The 26,606-nt window shown below is 42.2% G+C and overlaps 1 protein-coding gene across 3 annotated transcripts in view; it reads right to left on the bottom strand.

Moving 5' to 3' along the window:
• ablim3 (actin binding LIM protein family, member 3) overlaps positions 1-26,606 on the bottom strand; it is a 49,384-nt gene that overhangs the window by 18,530 nt on the left and 4,248 nt on the right. For 2 of the 3 annotated variants that reach the window (XM_048263109.1, XM_048263110.1), the window contains exons 3-12: positions 24,617-24,800; positions 22,376-22,476; positions 21,667-21,793; positions 19,336-19,429; positions 18,639-18,726; positions 17,262-17,320; positions 16,062-16,124; positions 15,700-15,798; positions 13,606-13,693; positions 10,315-10,413 (exon numbers count right to left, since the gene is read on the bottom strand). In XM_048263109.1, the coding sequence (XP_048119066.1) occupies positions 10,315-10,413; positions 13,606-13,693; positions 15,700-15,798; positions 16,062-16,124; positions 17,262-17,320; positions 18,639-18,726; positions 19,336-19,429; positions 21,667-21,793; positions 22,376-22,476; positions 24,617-24,800 (1,002 nt within the window). The remainder of the gene's footprint in view (positions 1-10,314; positions 10,414-13,605; positions 13,694-15,699; positions 15,799-16,061; positions 16,125-17,261; positions 17,321-18,638; positions 18,727-19,335; positions 19,430-21,666; positions 21,794-22,375; positions 22,477-24,616; positions 24,801-26,606) is intronic. The other variant, XM_048263112.1, reaches the window with a different exon arrangement.

The raw sequence follows: 26,606 nt of genomic DNA, 5'->3' as shown, positions 1-26,606 counted from the left end.
ACCAACACAAAAAGTAAAATTACTGAAAACTAAATGAACTGAAATCGATCATCAGTTGGAGCAAAAACTACTACTGTAGGCTACTATACAGACGCCACTGTCCCACGACCACGCTCGTGCCTCTGTCCCGTTTGGAACAGTGATAGTGGCACAGGACTGGGCTGGCAAGGGACACGAGCCACGCACCAGTAACAACAACTAGACTGCATTTCGGCGGGAACCTGCGAAGTGTGCTTGCCCTGGTCCGGTCACCAAGCATTGAGCAGACGGTGACATCCGCTATGCTGAACCTGGCTTGATCCAAGCATTCTAACAGTGCCTTTCAGTGTTGGAGCAGTGGCAATACCTCAAAAGCTCTATTAAACTATTGCGGGTTGAATGCGATTCGTTGGATTTTACCTTTGGCCTGTCTTCGAATTTAGCTTCTATGACTGAGATCAAATCAATAAAATAAAATGACAGCAGTGATTGGCTGCAAAATAAATAATGTCCATGGCGTCTTGCCTCTCAAACTGGGCTATCAGGTAACCTACAGAGGAATTGAAATTATGAGGAATATGACCAAGGCATTAAAAGCTGCTTGTTTGTCAGGATACTTTTCACTGATTTATTTTTAAAAAAAAATATGAGCTATGAGTGTGAATGTTATATATATGTTATATTCCATCCCACAAATTATGTTTTACTGGTTTATTTGACAAATAATCTATATGGATTTGATCTATAAAGACCTTATGTCTGTTTGGGATTGTTTTGTTGCCTGGGGTTGTTTTGAGAGCCTATTGATGTAGCCTATCTCAGAATAAAGGAATACTTCATATTACTCTAAACCACCGTCTGTAAATCAACTGTATACTACTGTCTACACTATATTTCTTGACCTGTCTCTGTATGTTTCATCACTGTTCTATACTTTGCCTCACATTGCAACACAGCTCAGATCTTTGGTTGCTATGAAGGCCAGTCGTTCTAAATGGATGGTTGCTATGGCCAAAGGCCAGTTCTATCTCTGCCGTTGTCAAGCGGGCATATCGTAGAATTCTGATTAACCTTATCTTATTTAAAACATATCTATTTTACTTAGCCCACTTCCATACAGTGGGTCCCATTAAGAAGTGGCCACTTCCTGCACGCTTACCGTGATTCACACAGCAGCATTATTAAATTAATTTGTCACCATACGCCTATGCCTACGTTTGCAAAGAAAACATTTTAATTTGATTCACATGAAACGTTACATTTCATGTACATGTTGACAATGAGTAGGCTAGTTTTGGTTGTTGGTGGTGTTATTGCATCCCTTAGTTATGCCTACAATGCAAGTTCCTTAAGCTGTCACAGGCGTAGGTGCTACTGTACTTTTTAGGGCTAAAGTGCTTCGCGTGAATTACTGTTAGTAAGAAAAATAGCAGTCCTAAAGTTACACGCGGACGAGATTCGAACAGTGCAAGCATCTCATATCAAATGACCATGGCATTGGCGCTAAACAACATAAATCCCAATTAGCAACATACATCTCCTCCCTATAGCTAGCCACACAAGAAATGAATGATACTAAATCTCTGCTTAGCATGCTTCTCCGCTTAGCATTCTAATAACAGAAGGGCACATTTATGTTGACCACTACAACATGACTCATTATGTCTGTAACGTTAACTGTATAAAACACTTACTTTCATAAAGGATGCACACCATCCAGCACATGGAAACCGATATTTTAGGTTCTTGGCCACAAACTCAAGCGTGTCTCTCTGAAGCCGTTCTAGAATCTTTGCTCTGAAGGCTGTGTTGCTAGGCGACATCAAATAAACGTAAAATGATAGTCTTTCAGTATTACATGTGTATGCGTGTGATTCCGAATGGATGTGTGTGGTTTGCAAGAATAAACAAGAAATAACATTTCCAATAATTTCCCATGATAAATTACATAATATTTGCACCTTCCTTACTTGTGAATCTCACACCGTATTTCAAGTAGGCTACACTAGTGAAATGTAATACAACGTTGCCACCTAGTGTTCAGATAGGTAGGCTATTTAACATTAACGTGACATTGCTTGTTTATTCTTTCGTCAACTCCATGCTTTTAGGAAAACAATCTTTTATCATAGTTCCCTCTTCAGCGGCGATTACCAGCTCGTTTTTGTAACAGAGATAGCTGTTTATTGTTTCTAGGTTTACAGAAACACCTATTCATATTAATACAGGAAATCAAGTTAACGCTGCCGACCACTGTTTGTCTATTACATGGCCCAGAATGCCTTGCATGTCTTTACTACAAAACAACCCAGTAAAACCTAATTTCCCGTAAACATATGAATTTGCATACTTGTAACATTTTTAATAATACTCTCCCATCATGACATTTAACAATAATGAAAAATTTAATTTGAATACCGTCAATGTGAAAACAACTCTATTATGTAAGCTATATATAGCTACTGTTCTCCTTGCTATTTCAGTTCGTAAGTTCATACTATCCCATGGCAGAGCAAGGATTTCATGATTGGGCGAGGTTGCCTGGAGACATTGTGTCTGCTCTGAGACATTGTGCATACATGGAAGGCATTGTGATAGAAGGTGAATGGTGAATAGGTGAATGGTGTGAGTTACCAATACCCGTGGGTGGTTTGCCAAATGATGGAAACTTTTGGAATATTTCTTTTTTTTTTTTTTGCCTATGCACCCTCACACTGGAGTCCCCAGTTCATATACAAAATTTGGTATCGATATGTGACAGTGTTCCTGAGATATGGGCGACTTCCTGTTTGAACTTCGCCGCCGATTTTGTTTGGCTGTGACGGGCAAACCCTTTTCGAAAATCAAAAATCCTTCCACTAACATTTGTGAGGCTTGGTCCAAGGATAATGTACGCCAAGTTTTAGTGGCGTTAGGACCAAATTTGTGACCTGTGAAAATTTAGTTTCGCTTTCTGTTCAATCAATATGGCGGACTAACGGCACGCCCACCTGGCGTCATCTCGACCAACTTACACCGGTACTGACCAGGCGTTTTAAAGTTGGAACGGTGTCTCTGTCTCAAAGGGCCTAGGCGCTAGGGCTGACAAAAAATTAGGGAGACGGGAAAAATAATAATAAAACTTAAGAAGAACAATAAGTGTGCTGCTTTGCAAGCACACTTAATAACTTAAAATAGTCTAGGTTTTGCTCCTACTGCCTCCCCTGAAATTCATAACTGAAATCCCCTCGTTCACAATTCGTGGACACTAGACTACTTTTCAGTTCATAACGCCATAAAACTCGCCATCTAGCAAGTTAATCTATATCAGGTTTAAAGACAATAATCACATTCATTTGCTCCATTTTTCACCTGAAGAGCGACTTTCACCTAATCACAAACCCATTGATAACCAGCAAGGATACAAGGAAGTTTATTGTCACATGCATATAGTTATTGGAAGTAAGAAATGCAGTGAAATTATGTCTGGTGTCAGCCTATTTGTGCATTTATGGGGGGGGGGTAGAAGAGGAGTTTAGTAGATTAAGTGGCAAGGGCTGCATAAGAAAGGTGGGGGAGGATTGGGATGGGGGGCACCAACAAGGAGCACCCAAGAGCAACAGGGGCAAGGAAAAACTCCCTTACCAAGGAAGAAACCTTGGGCAGATCCACGGCTCAAGGGGATAACCCTTGGGGTCTTGGTGTGTGTGTTGGGGGGATGACAGGGAAGATGGGATAGTGTGCTGTGTATGTGGTGAGAGGGCAGTGTGCAATATATGTGTTGGAGAAGCTTTCTCATGAAACAATGTGCTGTGTATGGGGGGGGGGGGGCAGTGTGCTGTAAGTATGTTGGGGATGTGTGTTGGAGAAGCTTCCTGATGAAATAATGTGCTGTGTAGGGAGGGGGGGGGGGCAGTGTGCTGCAAGTATGATGAAGGGACTTACTATTGCAAGCAGAGTACTGTATGTATGATGTATGTGAGTGATGACAGTGAAGATGTGTGTGTGGGCGGGAGGGGAGTGGAGCAGTGACTGTGTGTGTATAGTGTGTGTGTGGGTAGGTGGGGGCAGTGTGCTGTAAGTATGTAGAGGATGTGTGTTGGAGAAGATCCTGAAGACAATCTGAATATAGAGTTACCATGCTGAATGAAATGTATTTTATCAAGATAAAATTTGTGTTCCCCCTCATAGCATGTCTAATGTTAAAACACTATGTCATAGACTGTATAGAACAGTCTATGATCTATGTGAATGAGCTGACTAGCTAACGTAAGCTAATGCAATCAGGTTTGAAAAATATAGCATTATAAACATAACTAGATGTACCGCAGAGCGGTACAAAATATGACCGCCGCCCAGTCCAGCACATGTTTTCCTTAAGACCAACATACAAAAAGGTGGAAAAGGCCCTACGGTTCTCGAGATATTCACAGAAAACTGTCTCCGGCCACCTACAGGCCAGTTGGTGTATAGTAACATAAATTAATTTATTGTGTGGCCCCCATGAACGGAATTCCACCTAAACTTGGCGTGCATTCAGAGGGTGTCATAATGATCCTACACTTCCAATTTCGTGCAGTTTTGACTATGTTAGGTCACAGATACCCGCGATTACAACACCTCATTTTTACTTTTTGTGTTTAACTAGGTGGCGCTATACATGAAATGAGTGGTTATGGAATGGGTTGACATGGCCCCTTGAGATCAACATACAAAAAAAATGGTCCTCCTAAACCTTACGGTTCTCGAGATATTCACAGAAAACTGTGTCTGCCCTACCCTCCTTTCGGGGTGCAGTCCAGTGGGGGGCTACAGATCAAAACGAAAAACGATGGTTCCATGCTATCCATATGGGGTTACATGCCCACCAAGTTTCGTCTACCCCGGTCTTTCAGTGTCCCGGGAATCCTTGACGGAAATTTGGACATGCGAAAAAGAAAAAAAAGAAGAAAAAAAAAACAATCTGACTAAACCTCTAAGCGGCGGTCATAATAAATAATAATAATAATGTTATTAAAATGGGATGGAGTCCATGGTGTTCATAAGAGTTGGCATGTCCATGTTGAGGAGTCTAATGGCCTGAGGAAAATAGCTTTTCCTTAGTCTCTCAGTTTTGGCCTTCAAACTGCAGAAGTGCTTGCCTGACTTCAACAAACTGAACAGACAGTTACTGGGATGGGTGGAGGTGGAGTCCTTTACGATTTTAGTGGCTCTGTTCTTGCAACGGCTGATGTATATATCATGCAGGGAGGTCCTAGAGTCCTAAGTCCTAGAGATGCGCTTGGCTGAGCGCACCACTCTCTGCAAGCCGTTGCGGTCTTTCTCAGTGCTGTTAGCATACAGTACCACACAGTGATACACTGCGTCAGTATACTCTCTATGACCCCAGTGTAAAATGTGTAAAATCACTGGGGGGAACCTGCATTTCCAGAGTTGTCTTAGATGGTACATTAGTTGTCTGGACTTTTTAACCTTGAATGTGAGTACCCCAGGTCAGGTCCTCAGAGAATGTGTACTCCCAGATATTTAAAACTACTAACTCTCTCTACCTGTGTTCCATCAATCAAGAGAGGGGTGTAAGTCTGCTGCTGCCTCCTTCTGAAGTCTACAATTAGCTCCTTGGTTTTGCTAACATTCAGTTGGAGACAGTTTGCGTGACACCAGGTAATCAGCTTTTTCACCTTTTCCAAGAAGGCAGTCTCATCGTTGTCGGAGATGAGGCCCAGGACTACTGTATCATCAGCAAACTTAATGATGGAAGTGGAGCTGTGAGATGACACACAGTCGTAAATGTAGAGAGTAGAGCAGTGGGCTCAAGACAGCCCTGTGGAGCTCCTGTGTTCAGAATGATGGAATTTGAGGTGAACTGGCCCATTCTCACTACCTGGGGTCTGCCAGAAAGAAAGTTCAAAATCCAGTCACAGAGGGAAGTGTTTAGTCCAAGATCTTTGAGCTTAGAGTCCAGCATGTGAGGAACAATGGTGTTGAAAGCTGAACTATAATCAATAAACAGCAGCATCACATAATTCCCTTTTCCACTGTCAATATTCCTAAGGGTGGTATGAAGGACATGAGAGATGGCATCCTCAGTAGATCTATTAGATCGGTAAGCAAATTGCAGTGGGTCAATAGTGTTATAGGTCTATAGTCGTTCAGGCATGAGGGTTTGTTATTTTTTGGCACCGGGACTATAACTGATTGTTTAAAACAAGTCGGGACCACTGACTGAGTTAAAGAGTCATTGAAGATAGATGTAAACACTCCAGACAGCTGATCAGCACAGGATCTCAGAGATGTGGTCAGGGTCGGCTGCCTTCCTGGTGTTAATTTGTTTCAAAGCTTTCCAAACCTCGTCGTCCGACACGGAGATTGCATACTTATCTCTGTCTAGGTTGCTCCTCAACATTGCCGACGTTGGTGGTATTGCGGGAATTTTCACCTTAATTAATGTCATTATTACCACCTGGGCCTAGGGTTGCCAACTTCCTCAACCCCAAATGAGGGACACTTCACTTCAAATGCGGGGGAAAAAAAACTAATTTACAAATGGTGTACTGTCACTTTAAGAGCATTGTCTACTCTACACAGTATTCATAATATTTTGCCAGCTCCATTCAAATATAGCCTATGGTCATTCCACAAACTCTAACATTGTTTGTGCCACATTTAGGCCTATAGCACAATGATAAGTATATTAAGTTGGTGTAAACAACCTTCATTCCTGTGGAAATAGAAGCATGTAATGATGCTAGTTAGATATTTTCTGTTTGCAATTAAAAGTGAATTATGAACCTGGTAGCCACCTAGCTATCTAAGTGGAAAGTGTTTCAATTGGCATAGTTATCATGTGCTTCATGTAAATGCTTAGTTTAAGGGAAACGGATTATTGAAGACTTCAAGACTCACCAATTCCATTACACAAAGGCAATTGACCACTCTTCATATTCTATCAGTCCAAATCACAGTGCGTGCAACCTATGTCAAAGTGCCCTCACATTGTAAATGGTCAGTAGCATAGTGTGAACCGGATAATTCCGCAATCTCCTCGCGTGGTTTTTGTTGTTCTCATGATTTCCTTTTAAAAGTTTCTTATATTAAAAAGGTGAAATCAATTACCAATTATCACAAGCCAGCTGGAAACTTCCACCCTCTCTCCCTCTCGTTCCCAATTAAAACGAGTAGCATAACGTTCAAGTTAGATCTGCTGCATAATAGAGAGACTGAGAGGGCCAAATCAGAGTTTTAAACGCATCTCTTGACTTCCGGTTGAGTTACGGAAAACAGACCTGGGACAAATCTGTAAACCGGTGATAAAACAGCATTGCTAGCAGAGCTGAAACCTCTATCAGGTGCAGATCTGGCCCACAGTCAGATACCGTATGTCCGCTACAGGCGGATCTAAAGGCTTTTATGCGGATCCGGCCCAAAGGAAAATGTTATCTGGGTACTTTCACATGATGAAAACCTTCTGGACACATGAGAACAATAAGGATGACATCAGCAAAGCTGATTCCTTTTTTCCCAGAGTGCTTCCTGCAATCATGAGCTTTTTGTTTGGCAGTGAACATCTGTTGCTTCAATAGGAATGCAGTCCGTTTCATTACTTTATGTTCATGTAAGAAAGGAGCTGCTACTCTAATGGCAATTTGATCGCTGCCATAACCCGGGCAGACATGAGGATTTTGTACTGGAGTAGGCTATGCTTATTTTAGCCTTTGCCATGGTAACTGTCAGTAGACTTCAGTATTTGCATTTAACTCGGTGTTAAGTGCCTTGCTCAAGGGCACAATGGTGGAAGCCAGGAATTGTTTTCAGGCTACCGCATGCTAGCCCAGCTCCTTAGCCGCTATGCTACCACCGCCCCCAGTGTCTTAAATAACTATGCTGTCCGTTTCATTACTTCATGTTGAATCAGAGATATATATATACTGACTAGATGTCGCCTTCTGCTTCTCAGCATGCGTCAAGACCGCCGCCATCTTGGAGCGGGGCTCTGAAGCTCTAAACGAGTTTTCCCGTATTGTCAGTGTTACCTATTTAGCAACGTTTGGCCATCCCCAGCGATAGAAAACCTTTTTAACGATTAGCGACAAATTTGGGAACTTCTCACAATGATGGCAAACTCGGTTTCGTTGTTGAACCGTTAGAAAATCACCTTTCTCATGGCTTTTTTGTGAATTTAGCTCCCAAAGCGTTGACCCATGATTATAAAAGTAGGGCCTAACGACTGGCGTATGTAGTAGCAGACCATGTTAAAGCACGGAAGTAAAGTTCTACAGATCTACAGCAACTTCTGGTGAGATTACAACTTGCATGAGTCAACGAGATGAGAGGTATGTGGCCTCAACCAGAGCCTGTCTACGGAGAGCCTGTTTACTTTCATTGTATCGAACCTGGTTGCAGTTCACTCATTGTTCCTCTAGGGGCCGCCGTTAGCTAATGCAGAATGAATGGGAGTCTATGGGGCTAGACGGGTAAATGTATCTTTACTATCGTCAAAAGCTTAGTTTTCTCTAGACTCGACCATTAACACATGCCTGTCAGTTGGAACAACCCAAAAAACGAGATAATTGCTTGAGATTTTGACGATTTATGGTGATTTTATTTTCGTTAGATCTTTGCCTAGATTGACGCTAATGCGTTATAGAGGAGTGGATCACCGTGGCAAGATGGCGTCTCGATTGACGAACTCGTTCCAAAGAACAGCAGTCAAGGCGACATCTAGTCAGTATATATATCTATGATGTTGAATAGGCTGCTAGCCTAATGTCAAGTGCCCTTGAGCAAGCCTAATGTCAAGTGCCCTTGAGCAAGGCACCTAACCCCTCACTGCTCCCCGAGCGCCGCCGTTGTAGCAGGCAGCTCACTGCGTCGGGATTAGTGTGTGCTTCACCTCACTGTGTGTTCACTGTGTGCTGTTTGTGTTTCACTAATTCACCGATTGGGTTAAATGCAGAGACCAAATTTCCCTCACAGGATCAAAAAAGTATATATACTTATACTTATACTAGGCAGTGTTATAGTCAAGTCACTATGCCTTAAGTCCAAGTCCAGGTTAGAGTCTCCAGTGTTCAAGTCCAAGTCCATAAAAAAAATTCTGCCCCAGCTGTTGCGCAACTGGCTGGGGCACCTGCACTGCACGCCCACCTGGGTTCGAGCCCCTCAGCCCCCGGGTCCTTTCCGGATCCCACCCCGACTCTCTCTCCCACTCACTTCCTGTCGTTTTCCACTGTCTTATCTGATTAAAGGTATAAAAAGCCCAAAAATATACTTAAAAAAAAAATTCCAAGTCAAGTCCGAGTCGAGTCCACTACTCATCCGAGTCAAGTCCGATTCGAGCCACTATTAAATGCAAAACTGACAACCTTCGGGGCATTCATGTCTCCAGGCATTTGGCACCATTAAAGTTAACGTCTGTTACTGTAGGAACATGGTGTGATGTGTGATGTATGACATGAAGCAGTAACTCTCCATTGCACTAATATTAATACTAAAAATAATTTAGATATTAAAATCCTATACCAAATAATATTCTAACGACATGACAAAAAAAGGTAGGGGTAAAATCTGGTACAGTTCTAGAATGGTGCGGTTCTAGGGGGAGCCTCTTCAATCAGTAGCTCATAGAACTGTGTTAAATTTTTATGTCCAAAAAAAGGCTAAAACAAGAGATAGTCCCTTTGAGTGTGGGACAGTGCAGGGAATACGCCATGAGTGTGTTGGACAGGGCATACGCCATTAGTGTGTGGACACAGGGCATACGCCATGAGAGTGTTGGACAGGGCATACGCCATTAGTGTGTTGGGCACAGGGCATACGCTATACGCTATGAGTGTGTTGGCAAGGGGATACGCCATTAGTGTGTGGACACAGGGCATACGCTATACGCTATGAGTGTGTGGACACAGGGCATACGCTATACGCTATGAGTGTGTGGACACAGGGCATACACCTTCAGTGTGTGGGACAGGGCATATGCTATGAGGGTGTTAAACAGGACATACACCTTGAGTGTGTGGGACAGTGCATACGCTATGAGTATGTTAAACAGGACATACACCTTGAGTGTGTGGGACAGTGCATACGCTATGAGTGTGTTAAACAGGACATACACCTTGAGTGTGTGGGACATCGCATACGCTATGAGTGTGTTGGACAGGACATACACCTTGAGTGTGTGGGACATCGCATACGCTATGAGTGTGTTAAACAGGACATACACCTTGAGTGTGTTGGACAGTGCATACGCTATGAGTGTGTTGGACAGGGCATACACCATGTGTACACGAGTGTGTTTGAAAGGGCGAGTGAGTAACTGGGACAGGGCATACGCCTTGAGTGTGGGACAGGGTGTACCTGGAAGGTGGAAGTGTTTTGGAGTCTTGTTCCTGGTTGGTGGGGTGTAGTATGCGCAAGGCTGATTGTGATAGGGTGAGCTTCTGGCACTGTCTGAGCCTGTAACCAGAGGACACACAATTAAGTATCTCATAAACATCAGTGTATGCTGTGCACTGTCTGATCCTGTAACCAGAGGACACACAGTTAAGTATAATATATATATAATATCATAAACATCAGTGTATTTGGTGCATATCTGCAGGGGCCCTATCGTGTACCTGGGGCGCAAAGCGAGACGCAAGGCTTATTCTTATCTTGCACTCAATAAGGTAAGGATTTTTCGCCATGCACTCCACTTTTATCAAACGTTGCGCCCAGGGGTGTGGCAATTAACAACATAAGTTATGGATTGGCGCATGATCCAAAAACCGCTATCTTACACCCTCCAAAAATCATTATCATTACAATTATTCGAACATTATTGGGTTAAGTGTTGCTTTTTTAGGGCTATGTTTTCGATGGTAACCCCTTACTTCGTTACATTTTGCACCAATTATCTGTACTTTTACTCTTACTTTTACTGCTACATTTCTACAACACCATTGTTCCTTTTTACGTTAGGCTACATTTTAGTATTTTTTTTGTCTCTGACAAACATGTTTGTTTTACCAGGGGGCTGGGTTGAGATTCTAGAGCGCTACGTGCGCCGCTTCTAAAGCTTTGAAACATAGGCTTCTAGTCTAGACCAGGCAAAGCGTGATCTTGTAGCATCTGCATTCGGTAGGCTATATTCATCAGACCCATGGCTACACTGGACATGCAAATGTGTTCTGTGCCTCGAGCATATGCTTGCCTTTCTCTGTCTATTATCTGCAGCGTTAGGGCCTCCTCCCCGATGAGATTGCTAGTCCGCGGAGCAGCGAAGTTACAGGCGCTCATGCGTCTGTCACACGTCTGATCATATGCGGCACAAATTAATGGTAGACTATTATAGAACCGCTGGCCAAAAAAAAACATTTTCCAGATTAGGATATATTTCCTAATTGTGTGTAATCAAATAAAGAGGCATAGCCTAAAATTGGGGGGTAGTATTGAACGCTCGTTCAATGTCTATGCGCGTCTGCGCAAGTGAAACTGAACCTTCTCATAAAGACACCTTTCTCAACAACTTTTCTGTTCAATCGGGACCAGCAGAATTGGCATTAGGATCCATCGGACGTTTCCCTTGTCTACCCCGTTAAACTTTAGGCTCATATTTTACTGAATGATATTAAATTAACTCAGCAGATCACCCTAGTAGATAACCAGAATTACATTCTCCAGAATTGTAAGTCAGAATGTAAACTGGGCCACAGATGGTAAGCACAATTACATTAGCTTAAAACTATGACTACTATAACCTAAAACGAGCTTAATTAAAATGTCACAGCCCATAATTTTTTTATTAGAATATAGATATTAAGAGAATAAATGATTATGCAAATACTTTTACTTTTAATACTTAAAGGACATTTAAAAGCAGGTATTTTTTACTTTTACTTAAGTAGGGTTGTCATTGTGGTACTTTTACTAAAGTAAATATTTATTTGTTTATTTGTACTTTTACTTAAGTACTGAGTTTCAGTACTTCCTCCACCACTGGTTTTAGATGTTAGCACCCATGGGTTTTAGATGCTAGTACCCATGGGTTTTTGGCTTTAAACACCATGTTCTATTCTCTACACCTGACTAACTTATGCATTTGTCATGTATACAGATCTTACTATCCTGTATCTGACCCTAGGCAGATGGGTCAGGCCCTTGAGTCGTGGATCTGCTCGAGGTTTCTTCCTATATGCATCTCCAATTCTAGGAAGTTTTTCCTCGCCCGTTACCCATGGGCCTTCTTTTTCTTTTCTTTTCTCTGATTAAACACTCTGTAAAGCACCATGAGACATGTGTAGATGTTAGCACCCATGGGTTTAGATGCTAGCACCCCTGCTTGTTGACATCTTATCATATATGGTATAATTTCATGATCGCTAAACGTTTGATTCTTTTTAATGTTGTCATCAGTTAACTTCATTCAACTGCACGCTTGTATAGGCTCTGCCATTCAGTTGTGGGCGTTAAGTAAATTGCGTTTATGGGCGGAGAAAGGCAGAGAAAGGTGCAGTTTACACTAGTTGATAAATCTGACGGAAACTTTGGGTCTGACAGTGTTCCTCAATCTACTGCGGTTTGTCCATGGCCTTCGTTAAAATATCGTACATCTGGCCCTAAGTGTGTGTGTGTATGCCTGTGTGAGTGTGTGTATACCTGTGTGTGAGTGTGTGTTTGTACCTGTGTGAGTGTGTGTGTACCAGAGCATTGATGTGTGATGTGTAGGTGTAATTGAGTGCCTGTCCCTTTAAGAGATACGTGAGAGTAATTTACCTTGACTCACGGTTTTAGTCTAGTGAATAAAAGTTGCACATAGCGCATAAGGATATGTGGATGCAATTAATTATGTTTTGTATGTCATTAGATAAAATAAATGTTCAAAAAATGTACAAGTCGAAGAAAATCTTTCTGGGGAGTGTCTTGCAATGTTCATTAATGATTTTAGCGAGCACTATTGTCAAACGTGACCTGAGCTAGCGGGATAGTTAGCAAGGATCTCTCTTCAGATGTAAAAGTTTGCAATGGTTGCTTAGCCTATTTCTAAATTACATTGAAACCAAATAGTAGGCCTAAATGACCAAAATTCCACAGCCTAGGTAGGTTAGCAATACAAACTTGAGAGATGCAAGTGAGCAAATCAACTTGATATTAGCCTATTATTATGTGTTACCATAGCATCACTTGAACTAGCAGCCATGTCTCGCTGTTTATAGCACGACAGCTGCGCTTATGTGTGTGTGAGGAGAAAAGACGCACAGCCACAGGTTAGGGGAGGAAGCGCTAGAAGCATGCCTTGTGCACACGCATGTTACTTCAAAAGAACACGGTCATTCTCAGAAGTATCGATACTAATAAAATTAGGCATTGTGACATTTTTAATTTCAGGGTATTGCGATACTTTTGTAGTATCGGTGCACCGTGCAACACTACTATGCAGTAGTAATGGAGTGTGTGTGTGTACCTGTGCAGTAGTAATGGTGTGTGTGTGTACCTATGCAGTATTAATGGAGTGTGTGTGTGTGTGTGTGTGTGTGTGTGTGTGTGTACCTGTGTGTGTGTGTGTGTGTACCTGTGCAGTAGTAATGGAGTGTGTGTGTGTATACCTGTGTGTTTGTGTGTGAGTGTGTGTGTACCTGTGCAGTAGTAATGGAGTGTGTGTGTGAGTACCTGTGCCGTAGTAATGGAGTGGGGGAGATGCAGATTGGCTGTAGGAGTCTACGCTGGAGGAACGCTGGCGCCGACTGAAAGCTACACCCTACACACACAAACACACACATACAGACACACACACACACACACCACACACAAACAAACCACCTTCAAACCTGCGCGTCTGCACACACCACACCATCTGCGCACTGCACACCTGCGCGTACGCATACGCACAAACCACAGAACCTGCGCATCCGCGCGCACACACACACCCCGCAGACGCGCGCGTACACACCACATACAGACACACACAAGCACACACACACATACGGACCGACACAAACACACACAAACACCTGCGCGCACACACATACACACATACAGACACAAACACACACAGACACACACACACACACAAAATAAGTCAAACACTCCCATCCCACCAGACTATCTCAGGGCTCTAGAGTGCAACCATTTTGGTTGCACATGTGACCAAATTTTTTTCCCTGGGTTGCACTGGTTCACCTAACGTCATAAGGGTGAGCACCTAGACTTTCACTCGCATCTGCTGTCTCTCCACGAAATAAGCGTTTGTTCTCTGGTGACTAGTGGTGCATGGTACACCAATACTACAAAAGTATTGCAATACCCTGAAATTAGAAATGTCACAATACCTAATTTTATTAGTATATTATTATTGTTTTATCATACTTTTAAGAATGACAGTCGTGCTTCCCGTAGCCTTTGTTTCTTTTCTCCTCACACACACACACACGCAGCTTTTAACCTGCAGCTGTCATGTGATAAGTAGCTACATGGCTGCTAGTTTAAGTGATGCTATGGCTGCACAGCAACAAATGATAGAAGGCTAATGTTAAACTTAAGAGGTGCAAGTCAGCAAATCAACTTGTGTTGCTAACCTACCTAGGCTATGGCATTTAGTTAATTTAGGCCTACTGTTGGGTTTAATGACATTTCCAAAATAAGCTACACAACTTTTGGGAAACGTTTACATCTTCAGAGAGTTCCTTCTAGGGTAACTATCCCGTTAGCTCACGTGTCCATCATTAATTTAGTGCTCACCAAAATCATAGAAGTTAACATCGCAAGACACTTCTCTTTTCTATGATCCCAGAAAGACTTTCTTTGACTTGTTAGTTTTTTGAACATTTATTTTATCCAATGACATAGAAAACATAATGAATTGCATCCATATATCCTTGGACTGTGCGTGACTATTTTCCTCTTTCCTAAATCTGTGAGAAGCTAATTACGTTCACCTTCTTCTTAAAGTGACAGGCACTTAATTAGACCTACACACCACCACTGTAATGACATTAAAGACAACTGCAATAGTTTAAAAATCATTATAAGTATTCAAGTTACTAAAGCTATTAGTACGGTAATTATGCAGATCATAAAATACTATAAATGATTGACCAAATATATAGTTAATGAAGTTAATAAATTCCAAAATATGAAACAGAAACATATGACAAGCCATCCTTTTCTGTGTGTGTGGAGGGTCAAGGAGAACCTAGGATCACCACTACTGTGAATCAATATTACTGATGGCGTCAAGGTGGTGGGGGCCCCAAATCAATACTGTAATTCCCGGTCCATGCTCTGACAACAGTTCAGACACGGAATGTATATGGAGAGCGATAAAAAGATGACCTTGAAATCGTGACGTTAAAGGCGGCGCGATGAAACATTTGGGTAATTTTGTGCTGGTGCACCTAAATAAAAAAGTTTGCGCACCAGTGCAACCAATGCAGAGTTACTCTGGAGCCCCGGTGTGTGTTTGTGTTTGTGTGTGTGTGTATAATATATTAGTGTGTGTGAGTGTGTGTTATGTGCACCAGTGCAACAAGGAGCCCTGGTGAGTGTGTGTGTGTGTGTGTGTGTGTTTGAGTTTGTGTGTGTGTATAATATATTAGTGTGTGTGTGTTTGTGTGTGTGTGTGTGTTAGGCGCACCAGTGCAACCAATGCAGAGTTAGTCTGGAGCCCTGTGTCTACTGTGTATCCATGTTGTGGACAGCTAGTGTTTTGAGTGTGTGTGTGTGTGTGTGTGTGTGTGTGTGTGTGTGTGTGTGTGTGGCAGGTACCTGGTGCCGTTGAACTGGACTCTCCATCTCATGAATGGCTTTGTCCTCAGGCAGCGCAGCTACAGTTTTATAATCCAGACACTCATTACCCAATCTGACCTAAACACACACACACACGCACACACACACACACAGACACACACACAGACACACAAACACACACACGCACACACACAGACAAACACACACGCACACAGAGACACACACACACACACATACACACACACACTCACACATACACACACACACTCATGCACCATTGGAGTAATGACGAATAGTGAACTTCATGATGAAACGGAACCACAGTAACAAACAATCTTTTGAGATATGCCGTAGCTGCTGGCTACTGATTGGCTACTTACTCTAATCACATGACCAGGAGAACCGATACTGGAGGAAGCTGAGGTCTCCGATGCACGTCTGCGCTGTCTCATACACACACATACACACACACACACACACACACACACATATAAACGCAAAGAGATCACAAATTACTGACTGTGCTTGTGTGTATCTGTTTGTGTGTCTTACCCTCAGCATTCTTTCAGTATGGTTTGTGAGTGTGTGTGTGTGTGCATGTGTGTGAGAGAGAAGAGAATAATATTGATAATAATATGTGTGTGTGTGAGTGTTAAGTATGAAAAAGAAAATGTAAAATATTAGTAATATTAATATATAAGTGTTAAATATGTGTGTGTGTTGAAGTGTGAGTGTTAGTGTGTGTGTAAAGTTGTGTATTGAGTGTTGAGTGGAGAGTGTAAAAAGTGTTAGTGTGTGGTGTGTAAAATTAGAGAGTATTAGTGTGTGAGTAAGAGTGAAGTGGAGTAATATGTGTGTTAGAAAGACTGTGTGTGTGTGTAAGTATTAATATGAATATGTAGAAATGGAAATTAATGAATGTAATATGTGAAAAAAAACTATGTAATATGTAGATGTTAAATATATTATATATGAAATAGAAAATATGAAGTATTAAGTCTTAATAATGAAATGGAAAGTTAGAGTATTAGCAATAATGTGAAGTGATAGAAAAGTATTAGTAATATGTAAGAATATTAAATATGTGTAATAGTGTATGAAGTATGAAAGTATTAAATACGTATAGTAAGAGTATATTAGTATTGATTAATGTAAATGAAAGTGGATTAGTATGTGTATGTGTGTGTAAAGAAATGTAAGTATTAAATAGTGTATGTGAAGTAAGAAGTGTTATTAAATGAAGTATTAAATATGTAATATGTAAATATTAAATGAGAAGTATGAGAGTATTAAATGTGTGTGTGTGTAAGAAGTGAAGAGAAGTATTAGATGTGAAGTGTGTAAAGTGGAGAAGTATGAAGTATTAGTATTGTCATTATAGCGAAAGAAAGTAGAGTATGTGAAGTGTAAGTGTATGAGAGAAGTATGAGGTATTGAAATATATGTGTGTGAAAAGTATTAGTATTAGTATTAGTATGTAAAAAAGTGAGAATTGTTAGTGTGAGTGTTAGTGTGTGTGTGTGTGAGAGTGGAGAGTGTGAGTGTTAGTGTGTGTGTGTGTGTGTGTGTGTATGGCTTACCCTGAGCTTTCTCTCTGCTCTTTCTGCCTTCTTACATTCTGGATGCCACAGCTCTGCCCCTGGAAAACAAACTGTTTGTTTATCTGTTTGTCTGGTTATTTGTTTGTTTGTTTACCTGTTTGTCTGGTTATTTGTTTGTTTGTTTACCTGATTGTCTGGATATTTGTTTGTTTATCTGTTTGTCTGGTTATTTGTTTGTTTCTTTACCTGTTTGTCTGGTTGTTTGTTTGTTTACCTGGTTATTTGTTTGTTTATCTGTTTGTCTGCTTATTTGTTTGTTTGTTTGTTTATCTGTTTGTCTGGTTATTTGTTTGTTTGTTTATCTGTTTGGGCTCTATCTTGCACGTAGCGCAATTGACTTTATACACTGGCATTTGTATCATTCCTATTTTGCATTGAATGCACTGAGGAATTTTCCCTCCACAGACACACAAAGGGTAAGTGTCGCTTTTTCCAGCCTATGTTTTCGATGGTAACCCATTGTCAGTCAATAGTGAAAGTAACTTGTGGGCAGCCGTGGCCTACTGGTTAGCGCTTCGGACTTGTAACCGGAGGGTTGCCGGTTCGAACCCCGACCAGTAGGCACGGCTGAAGTGCCCTTGAGCAAGGCACCTAATCCCTCACTTCAGTAGCAGACAGCTCACTGCATCGGGATTAGTGTGTGCTTCACTTCACTGTGTGCTGAGTGTGTTTCACTAATTCACGGATTGGGATAAATGCAGAGACCAAATTTCCCTCACGGGATCAAAAGAGTATATATACTTACTTACACTTACTGCGTATGACTGTCTTGTCATTGACTGACACCATGGTGAAGTTAGTTTCACTTTGCCAATGAGTTCAAATAATAGACGAGTGCAAATGCATGAAGGCTATGCTAGGTAAAGCATGTTTTAGTGGAATGACTATTCCATACGGTCTTGTAAGCAGTCTCCTTCAAACGCGCCATTGACTGTCAAAATACTGATGCATTCTTTGACAATGCGCTTCGCGCCGTTAAAGGGAATGACAGATGTAATTCTCATTGGTTTAAATTATGTTACGCCCCAAATACACCCATGACTGATTTAGAAACCTAGGAACACCTTGTAGCGCCATGCGCTCGACGTTTGATAACGAAAACACTCCCAATGGGGACTGGACATCCTACTAAATTTGAATAAGCTTTTGACTAGTGACGATGCGCTTTAGACTGTCATGATAGGGCCCTAGATTGTTATCAGGTACTGAATACCCTGTGTGTGTGTGTGTGTGTGTGTGTGTGTGTGTGTGTGTGTGTGTTCAAATTTCTGTCTTTTGCTCTCTCAGACACACACAGATGCACATTCACATACTTATTCACACACACACACACACACACACACCTGTGGTGTGTACCTGTGAGGTAGAGCTCCTCTCCTTCTAGGAACATGTGGTGGCAGTGAGCACATCGGGCACAGGAAGGGTGGAACTGTCGTCCTCCCACCTAACAAACACGCACGCACACACACACACGCACGCCACACATTTATACATCATAGTAAAGTGCTGTTTTCAACACTGACTTGACTATACACACACACACACACACACACACACACACATTTATACATCATAGTAAAGCGCTGTTTTCAACACTGATTGGACTATACACACACACACACACATTTATACATCATAGTAAAGTGTTGTTTTCAACACTGACTAGACTATACATTTCATTGCATGACATTACAAATGTCATCAAAATGTTTAATGAGCCTAACATTACTACGTGTGTCTGTGTTTGTGTGTGTGTGTGTATGTGTGTGCCTGTGTGTGTGTGTGTGTGTGTGTGTGTGCGTGTCTGTGTGTGTGCGTGTCTGTGTATGTGTGTTTGTCTGTTTGTGTGTGTGTGTGTATGATGAGCCTAACAGTACTATACATGTGTCTGTTTACATCTATAATGTGCAAAATCTGCAAATACATTTTATGAAAACATTAGCACACATCAACTAACATAGCGTCTACTTCAGACATAATTCTCTCGCAAAACACACACACACAAACCTCCAGACCTGTGTCTGAACACACACACACACACACACACACGTACCTCCAATACTGTGCCTGTGATGAATCTGGTGCAGATGTCACAGCGGATGCCAAACTGAGTATGGTAGTCCACCTCACAGTATGGCCTGCCATCCCTACACACACACACATGCACATATGCACATGCATGCATACGTACACACACACACATACAGAAATGCACTATGCATAGATGCATAGACAAAAAAGTATGTATGTATGTATGTATGTATGTATCTATCTATCTATCTATCTATCTATCTATCTATCTATCTATCTATCTCTATCGTTCTATCTACACACACACACACACATACACAAACACCCTATATAAAAAATATGGCTACTACACACACTCGTGCAGACACACACGTAATACCCACATCACATCTATCAACCAATCTGGATCCTCTAGACATAAAACGGCGCTGTCACAGTGAATTTGTTCCGGCCAGGGAAAAAGTTCCGGATTACGCAACAATACCGTTCTAATCAGCTGCCATTACTGCGGTTTATACATGGATTTCTATGGAACGTCACGAAAACATGCGTGCGCAACCAAGAGGCAGAAAGCACCACAGAACAGCATAGAGCAATGCAAAAGAGCAAAAGAATAAAATGAGTTTTTTGTGCTGAAAACTGCACCAAAAGAAATCACGATGGTTAGAGAATGTTAAATATGTTCAATATCCCTAACGGAATGCATGTCTTCGCCAAAATGACAAAAATACGATGTTATATTAATAATCCAAATGAGCGTCAAACTTTGAAATATAGTCTGAAATGAGATGTTATTATCATTGAGACAACAGGGGTATACAAAAAAAATCCGATTGTTGCTTACAGCAGCCGACTATTTAGGTTAAGTTTATAACGTTGTGGACGGCCACCAAGCGTCTTCTGCCTCACGGCTGCGCGCGCATCTAGTTTTGTTGGTAAACGGGAAACCCGTGTATTCGATCGAAAAGATTGCACGTATGTCTATAGAAGCTACCTGTGGAAGTGAACAATTTACCCGTTTTCTAGCTTTTCTTTCTTCGGCTCCTAGTTTCCGTAGTAGTGGAAACATTATATTAGGGCTGACAAGCGATTAAAAAAATGAATCTAATTAATTACATACTCTGTGATAATCTAAATTAATTGCATGCATCCATTTTTGCTATAAACATATTTTTAATAAGTTTTAATACGCTAGCATTATTTATTATCATCAAGGGGTGTGCTCTTAGCCTACCTCTGGGTTGTTTTGCATTGAGGTGATACTTCAGACTTGACGAACTCCTATGGTACGGAAATTCCTTACAGTAGAAATCGCAGAGAACATGCTCTTGTCTACAGTTCCATCTGGGCGTTTTCTGAACGTAGGTTAAATGTTCTGTTCACTGGACCAAGCAGCACTTTCTCATCTGCATCCTTCAGTCACTGTAGCCAGAACTGCACTTGGTCAAAGGTCACTACAAAATGTAATTAATCGGCGCTAATTTTTCACACGTTATTCTTTCTGTAATTAAAACTGCTGTGTAGGCTACGATCAACGTTGCTTGAAAGTTAACTTGAAAAAAAGATGGCAGTATTTCTGTAAAAAGCTCTTAGATGGCAGTATTTCTGTATTAACAAATAAGTCCAGGGTTTGTGCCCTTATATTTTGTAAAAGTTAGCAAGAAATCACTATTGAAATCTAAAACCTCAAGTTTTGTAAACAAAAAATATGTCTGAGCTCATATATGATGTATCTACCAGCCACCTACTTTGCCTTAGCTGGTTAGCAAGCCATTAGCCTACATGCTAAGCACAGCCTTGTTTACCAGCTCATAACCTGAGCTGTCTTTTCTAGCTAATGTGACTGTAGAGAGGCTACGCTATGCTAACGTGACTGTAGGGAGGCTACGCTACGCTACATAGATTCTGAGTTGTCTTTTGTAGCTAACGTGACTGTAGGGAGGCTACGCTACGCTACATAGATTCCTTAATGTGACTGTATATGGGGGGCTACGCTACGCTACATAGATTCCTTAATGTGACTGTAGGGAGGCTACGCTACGCTACATAGATTCCTGGCGCGGGCCGAGGACCAAGATGTTCGTTAGAAGTGGATCATAAATAACCAAAACCAACCCACCCAGAGCTCAAATATTTATGACCTTCAATAAGTGGCCTGTAGTTTGCATTTTTGAGTTGATCATATGCCATTTAAAATAATCCTGAAAACCTTTAAAAGCTGCTGAGGTACTTGCGGGTGATTGGCTGTGCTGGGCAAGCTCATCTGCTGAAGTACTCGCGTGTGATTGGCTGTGCTGAGCAAGCTCACCTGCTGAAGTACTCGCGTGTGATTGGCTGTGCTGAGCAAGCTCACCTGCTGAAGTACTCGCGTGTGATTGGCTGTCTGCAGATCTGGCAGCGGAAGCACCTGACGTGCCATTGGTGTTCCAGAGCCAGCAGAGACTGACCCACCTCAATCGGCTCCCCACATCCTGCACACACTACACACGCACATACACACAAACACACACCATTAGGCCCACCTCGATCGGCTCCCCACATCCTGCACACACTACACACACAAAGACACACACACACACACCATTAGGCCCACCTCGATCGGCTCCCCACATCCTACACACACACACACATACATACACACACACACACACACCAATAGGCCCACTTCGATCGGCTCCCCACATCCTACACACACACACACACACACACACACACCATTAGGCCCACCTCGATCGGCTTCCAACATCCTTGAATTTCCTTGAATTTCCCATGGGGATCAATAAAGTATCTATCTATCTATTCTATTCACACACACACACACACACACCATTAGGCCCACCTCGATCGGCTTCCCACATCCTACACACACACACACCTTTAGGCCCACCTCGGTCAGCTCCCCACAACCTGCTCACAGTACACACACACACACACACACACACACATATGTGTATGTGCATTCGCATCATTTAGTTGTGTGTTAGGGTGTGTGTTGTGTGTGTGTCTGATTGTGTGTGTGTCTAATTGTAGTGTTACTGTATTATGATGTAGGAAGGACTTACTGCTATGGCAGTGAATCATGATGGGCTGTCTGGAGATGCAGTCCTGACACACACTCTCCTGTCCGCTGAACGTCACAGACCCACCTACAGGGAAAGGCTTACTGCACACACACACAAACACACACACACATACATGCCGACAGGGAGAGGCTTACTTAAAGGGACACTTCATCCATTTGCATTAAGCTTTGTATCGTTAGAAACCCCTTTTTGATTGGTCGTGCATCAATCCCTCATTTTCCCATGAGACGGGAGAAATACGGATTTCAATGTTGTAGTTCCTGCTTAGAATGATGTAAAATTGTCATTTTGAGTCATTCTAAGCAGAAAGTCCCATATCTTTGTAGAGGGGGTGAGACTACAAACACTCGTTCCTCATTTTTTTTAAGCTAAGCTAACAGGCTCTTGCTCTGTGGAGAAAGCTGATAAGTAACGATGATGGCGGATGGTAGTTTTGAAACTGATTTGGCAAATGGGGATTACGAAGGTCTGGTGTGCGAATCCGATGCTTGTGACTACCTGTATGAGGCGCAATACAGCGATGAACAGTTGAGGATGATTGAGGAACAGGGGGCCTGCAGCAAGACCTGCTTGTCTGTTAGTAGGAAGAGCCCTGGCCGGCTCGAGCTGGGGCGGACTGGTGGTGTCAATCCTTTCGCAAAATCGACTGAGGGAACGGCAGTATGTATAGCTTTGCACCACACATGGACAGGGTCCTGGATACATATTTCAGGGGATCCAGAAGGCAAAAGACTGGGGAAAGGCAGTCTTGTTTTTTCTGCCTGTGTTCGGAATAAATTAGCCGATTCAGGGTTCCTGATGGTCAGTAGCCTAATGCTACTGCGGCTATCAAGAAACTGTTGATGCTCAGGATGAGCTATAGCCTAGGCCTAATAAGTTAAACTTTGTTCATATATTTCTTTTAAAATTAAAAGTTCTAATTCATGTTGGATGTGGTTTATTTTCTTATCCTTAGTGTTGCCCCATTAGAGTAGCATATTAGAGAAATAGAGATTCCAACTGGGGAAAAAGGTTGACGACATAATGTTTAATTCCTTCCTCATGGTCCGGATGAATGAAACAGGCAAGGGGGGGGCAAAATAAACTTAGGATACAGTTTAAGCTAAACATGCGTAGTTTAACCTATGTAAACGTCCAACAATTTTGTTATTTTACAACATCCTAAATCAGGGGCAGTTTTTCTTATGGGCAGTAGGCTAGGCTTTGGGCAGCTGAGGGTGGCACGAGTGGTCGAAAAAAAAAAAAAAAAAAAGTCGGAGTATTCTTGCTTTACCTCACTGTGTGTTCACTGTGCTGTTTGTGTTTCACTAATTCACGGATTGGGATAAATGCAGAGACAAAATTCCCTCACGGGATCAAAAAATATATCCTTATCTATTCTATCCTCAATACCTATATAATCATATTACAGCAGCTAGCCTATAGCAATACCTATATAATCACATTACAGCAGCTAGCCTATAGCAATACCTTATATTATAGCAGCCAGCCTATAGCAATACCTCATATTACAGCAGCCAGCTTATAGCAATACCTATATAATCATATTACAGCAGCTAGCCTATAGCAATACCTCATATTACAGCAGCCAGCTTATAGCAATATAATCATTACAGCAGCTAGCCTATAGCAATACCTCATATTACAGCAGCCAGCCTATAGCAATACCTACTGTATATAATCATATTACAGCAGCCAGCCAATATCAGTGTCTATATCATCACCACATTACATCATCTAGCCAGTGACAACCAACCAACTAAGCCCCCCACCGCCCCTGCCCGTTGCCTCCATTATAGCAGCTAGCCTATATCATCACCACATTATAGCAGCTAGCCTATAGCATCACCACCTTATAGCAGCTAGCCTATATCATCACCACATTATAGCAGCTAGCCTATAGCATCACCACCTTATAGCAGCTAGCCTATATCATCACCACATTAAAGCAGCTAGCCTATATCATCACCACATTATAGCAGCTAGCCTATAGCATCACCACCTTATAGCAGCTAGCCTATATCATTATAGCCTAGCCTATTATACCGCCACTAAAGCAGCTAGCCTATATCATCACCACATTATAGCAGCTAGCCTATAGCATCACCACCTTATAGCAGCTAGCCTATATCATCACCACATTATAGCAGCTAGGCTATATCAATGCTTAGGAGTTTGTACACATACATACAGTACAAACACACACACACACATACACACCTGCAGCGGGTGCAGCTGAAACAGGCGGGATGGTAGGTGTGTCCAAGCACTGACACCACATCACCTAGGATATAGTCACCACAGCGACTACAGCGGTTGCCATAGAGATGCTGGAAGTCAGCCAGACAGAGGTACTCCCCTCGTTTCCGGTAGAATCCACAGCGAGACAGATCAGAGGAGCACACTGGTGGGACAGACATAACACACCCCAAATTATACACACATACACACACACAAAAACACACACACACACACATACAGAACACCCCCCAAATGAACCTTCCTTACACACATACACACACACATACACACACAGACATAACACACCCCAAATTAACCTTCCTTACACACATACACACACACAAACACACAGACAGGGCACATCTTGATCACTGAATTAAAGGTTGTATCAGCGATTGCAGGCCCAAAAAAGGCCCAAACATAAATGATCACATTCATCTAATCTTTCAGCACCCTAGGCTCCGAGATCTGTACACAAAACAATTGCTACCAACAAGGGTTGGCAACCCACTCAAAGGCAAAATAAAGTGTTTCAACCAATAACCGACGAGATGCGTGTTTAGGAGAGTTTTAATTGCACGGGAGGGAGGGGGAGGGAGTAGCGAGCTAGCTCTCTGTTTTCTTTGAACATCAACAGAAGTGACGTATCCCTGCTGTCGCTGATACAACCTTATAGATAGCAGGGAGCAGATCCACTCAGTGTCCTATAGGCCAAAGTAAGAAATGTAATTCTGGCCACTATAGGGAGCCAGTGGAGGGTAACTAGGAGAGGAGTTACATGTGTTCTCTTTGGCTGATTGAAGACCAGGCGTGCTGCAGCATTCTGAATCAACTGTAACAATCTTACTACACAAGCAGGTAGGCCAGCTAACAGTAAATTACAATATAATCATTACACTTTATGGTGTTATTTGCAACAGGAGGAGAGAGAAAGACATAATGTGTGTTTCTGTATGTGTGTGTGTGTGTGTGTATATTTATTTGTGTGTGTGTGTGTATATGTGTATTTGTGTGTGTGTGTGTGTATATGTGTATTTGTTTGTGTGTGTATATGTGTATTTAGTGTGTGTGTGTATAATTATGTGTATTTGTGCGTGTGTGTGTGTGTTACACCCCCCAACCCCTTGCTCAAGCCAGAGAGAGTAGAGTTTCCAGATGCACTTTGCAGATACTAGATACTCTCTCCCCCTCCCACTCACACACACACACACACACTCATATACTCTCTCTCACACACACACCCACATATACTCTCTCACACACACACACACATACTCTCTCCCCCTCCCACTCTCTCAACACATATGCACAACCCCTCCCTCCATGCCACAGCTGAACTGTGACCACACTTATACCTTCCTTAATATAGTTATATATATAGATATATAGACTTTATTCTTGCACTGTTGCACTGTTTGACTTACTCATTTGCACCATCACCATGACACTCATTCACACAGAGCACCTTACCTCACCTTACCTTATGCCAGTGTTTCTCAAACTGTGGGTCGCGACCCACTACTGGGAGACATGCCAGGTGGGGCGCGAACTGACGTGAAAAACAGGTTTTTTAATAATTTTTTTTCTGTAGCCTGGGCCCAGGTAGCACCCGATGCGCAATGGACGCACTCTGTTATTCACAGGGAAGCGCTCGTGTCAAGGCAGCTTAGTTAGTCCCGACCTACATGAGATTTTGAACGTTGTTGTGAGAGTGGTGAATTTAATCAAAACCCGGCCCTTAAAAGCGCGTCTATTCTCTGCACTTTGCGAAGAGATGGTAGCTGAACAAAAGGCTGTACTGTTTCATAGCGAGGCAAGGTGGCTTTCCCGAGGTAAAGTGCTGTTGCGCGTGTTTGAGCTCCGAGTCGCCTCTTCTTGGAGGAAGAGCGCATGTTTGAATCTGCAAGCATGTTCACTAATGAACATTTCTTGACGAAGCTGGCCTATCTTAGTGATATATTTGATATAT

The sequence above is a fragment of the Alosa alosa genome, chromosome 14, assembly GCF_017589495.1.
Source record: "Alosa alosa isolate M-15738 ecotype Scorff River chromosome 14, AALO_Geno_1.1, whole genome shotgun sequence".
Lineage (NCBI taxonomy): Eukaryota > Metazoa > Chordata > Actinopteri > Clupeiformes > Clupeidae > Alosa > Alosa alosa.
This window is presented reverse-complemented; position numbering and strand designations above follow the sequence as displayed.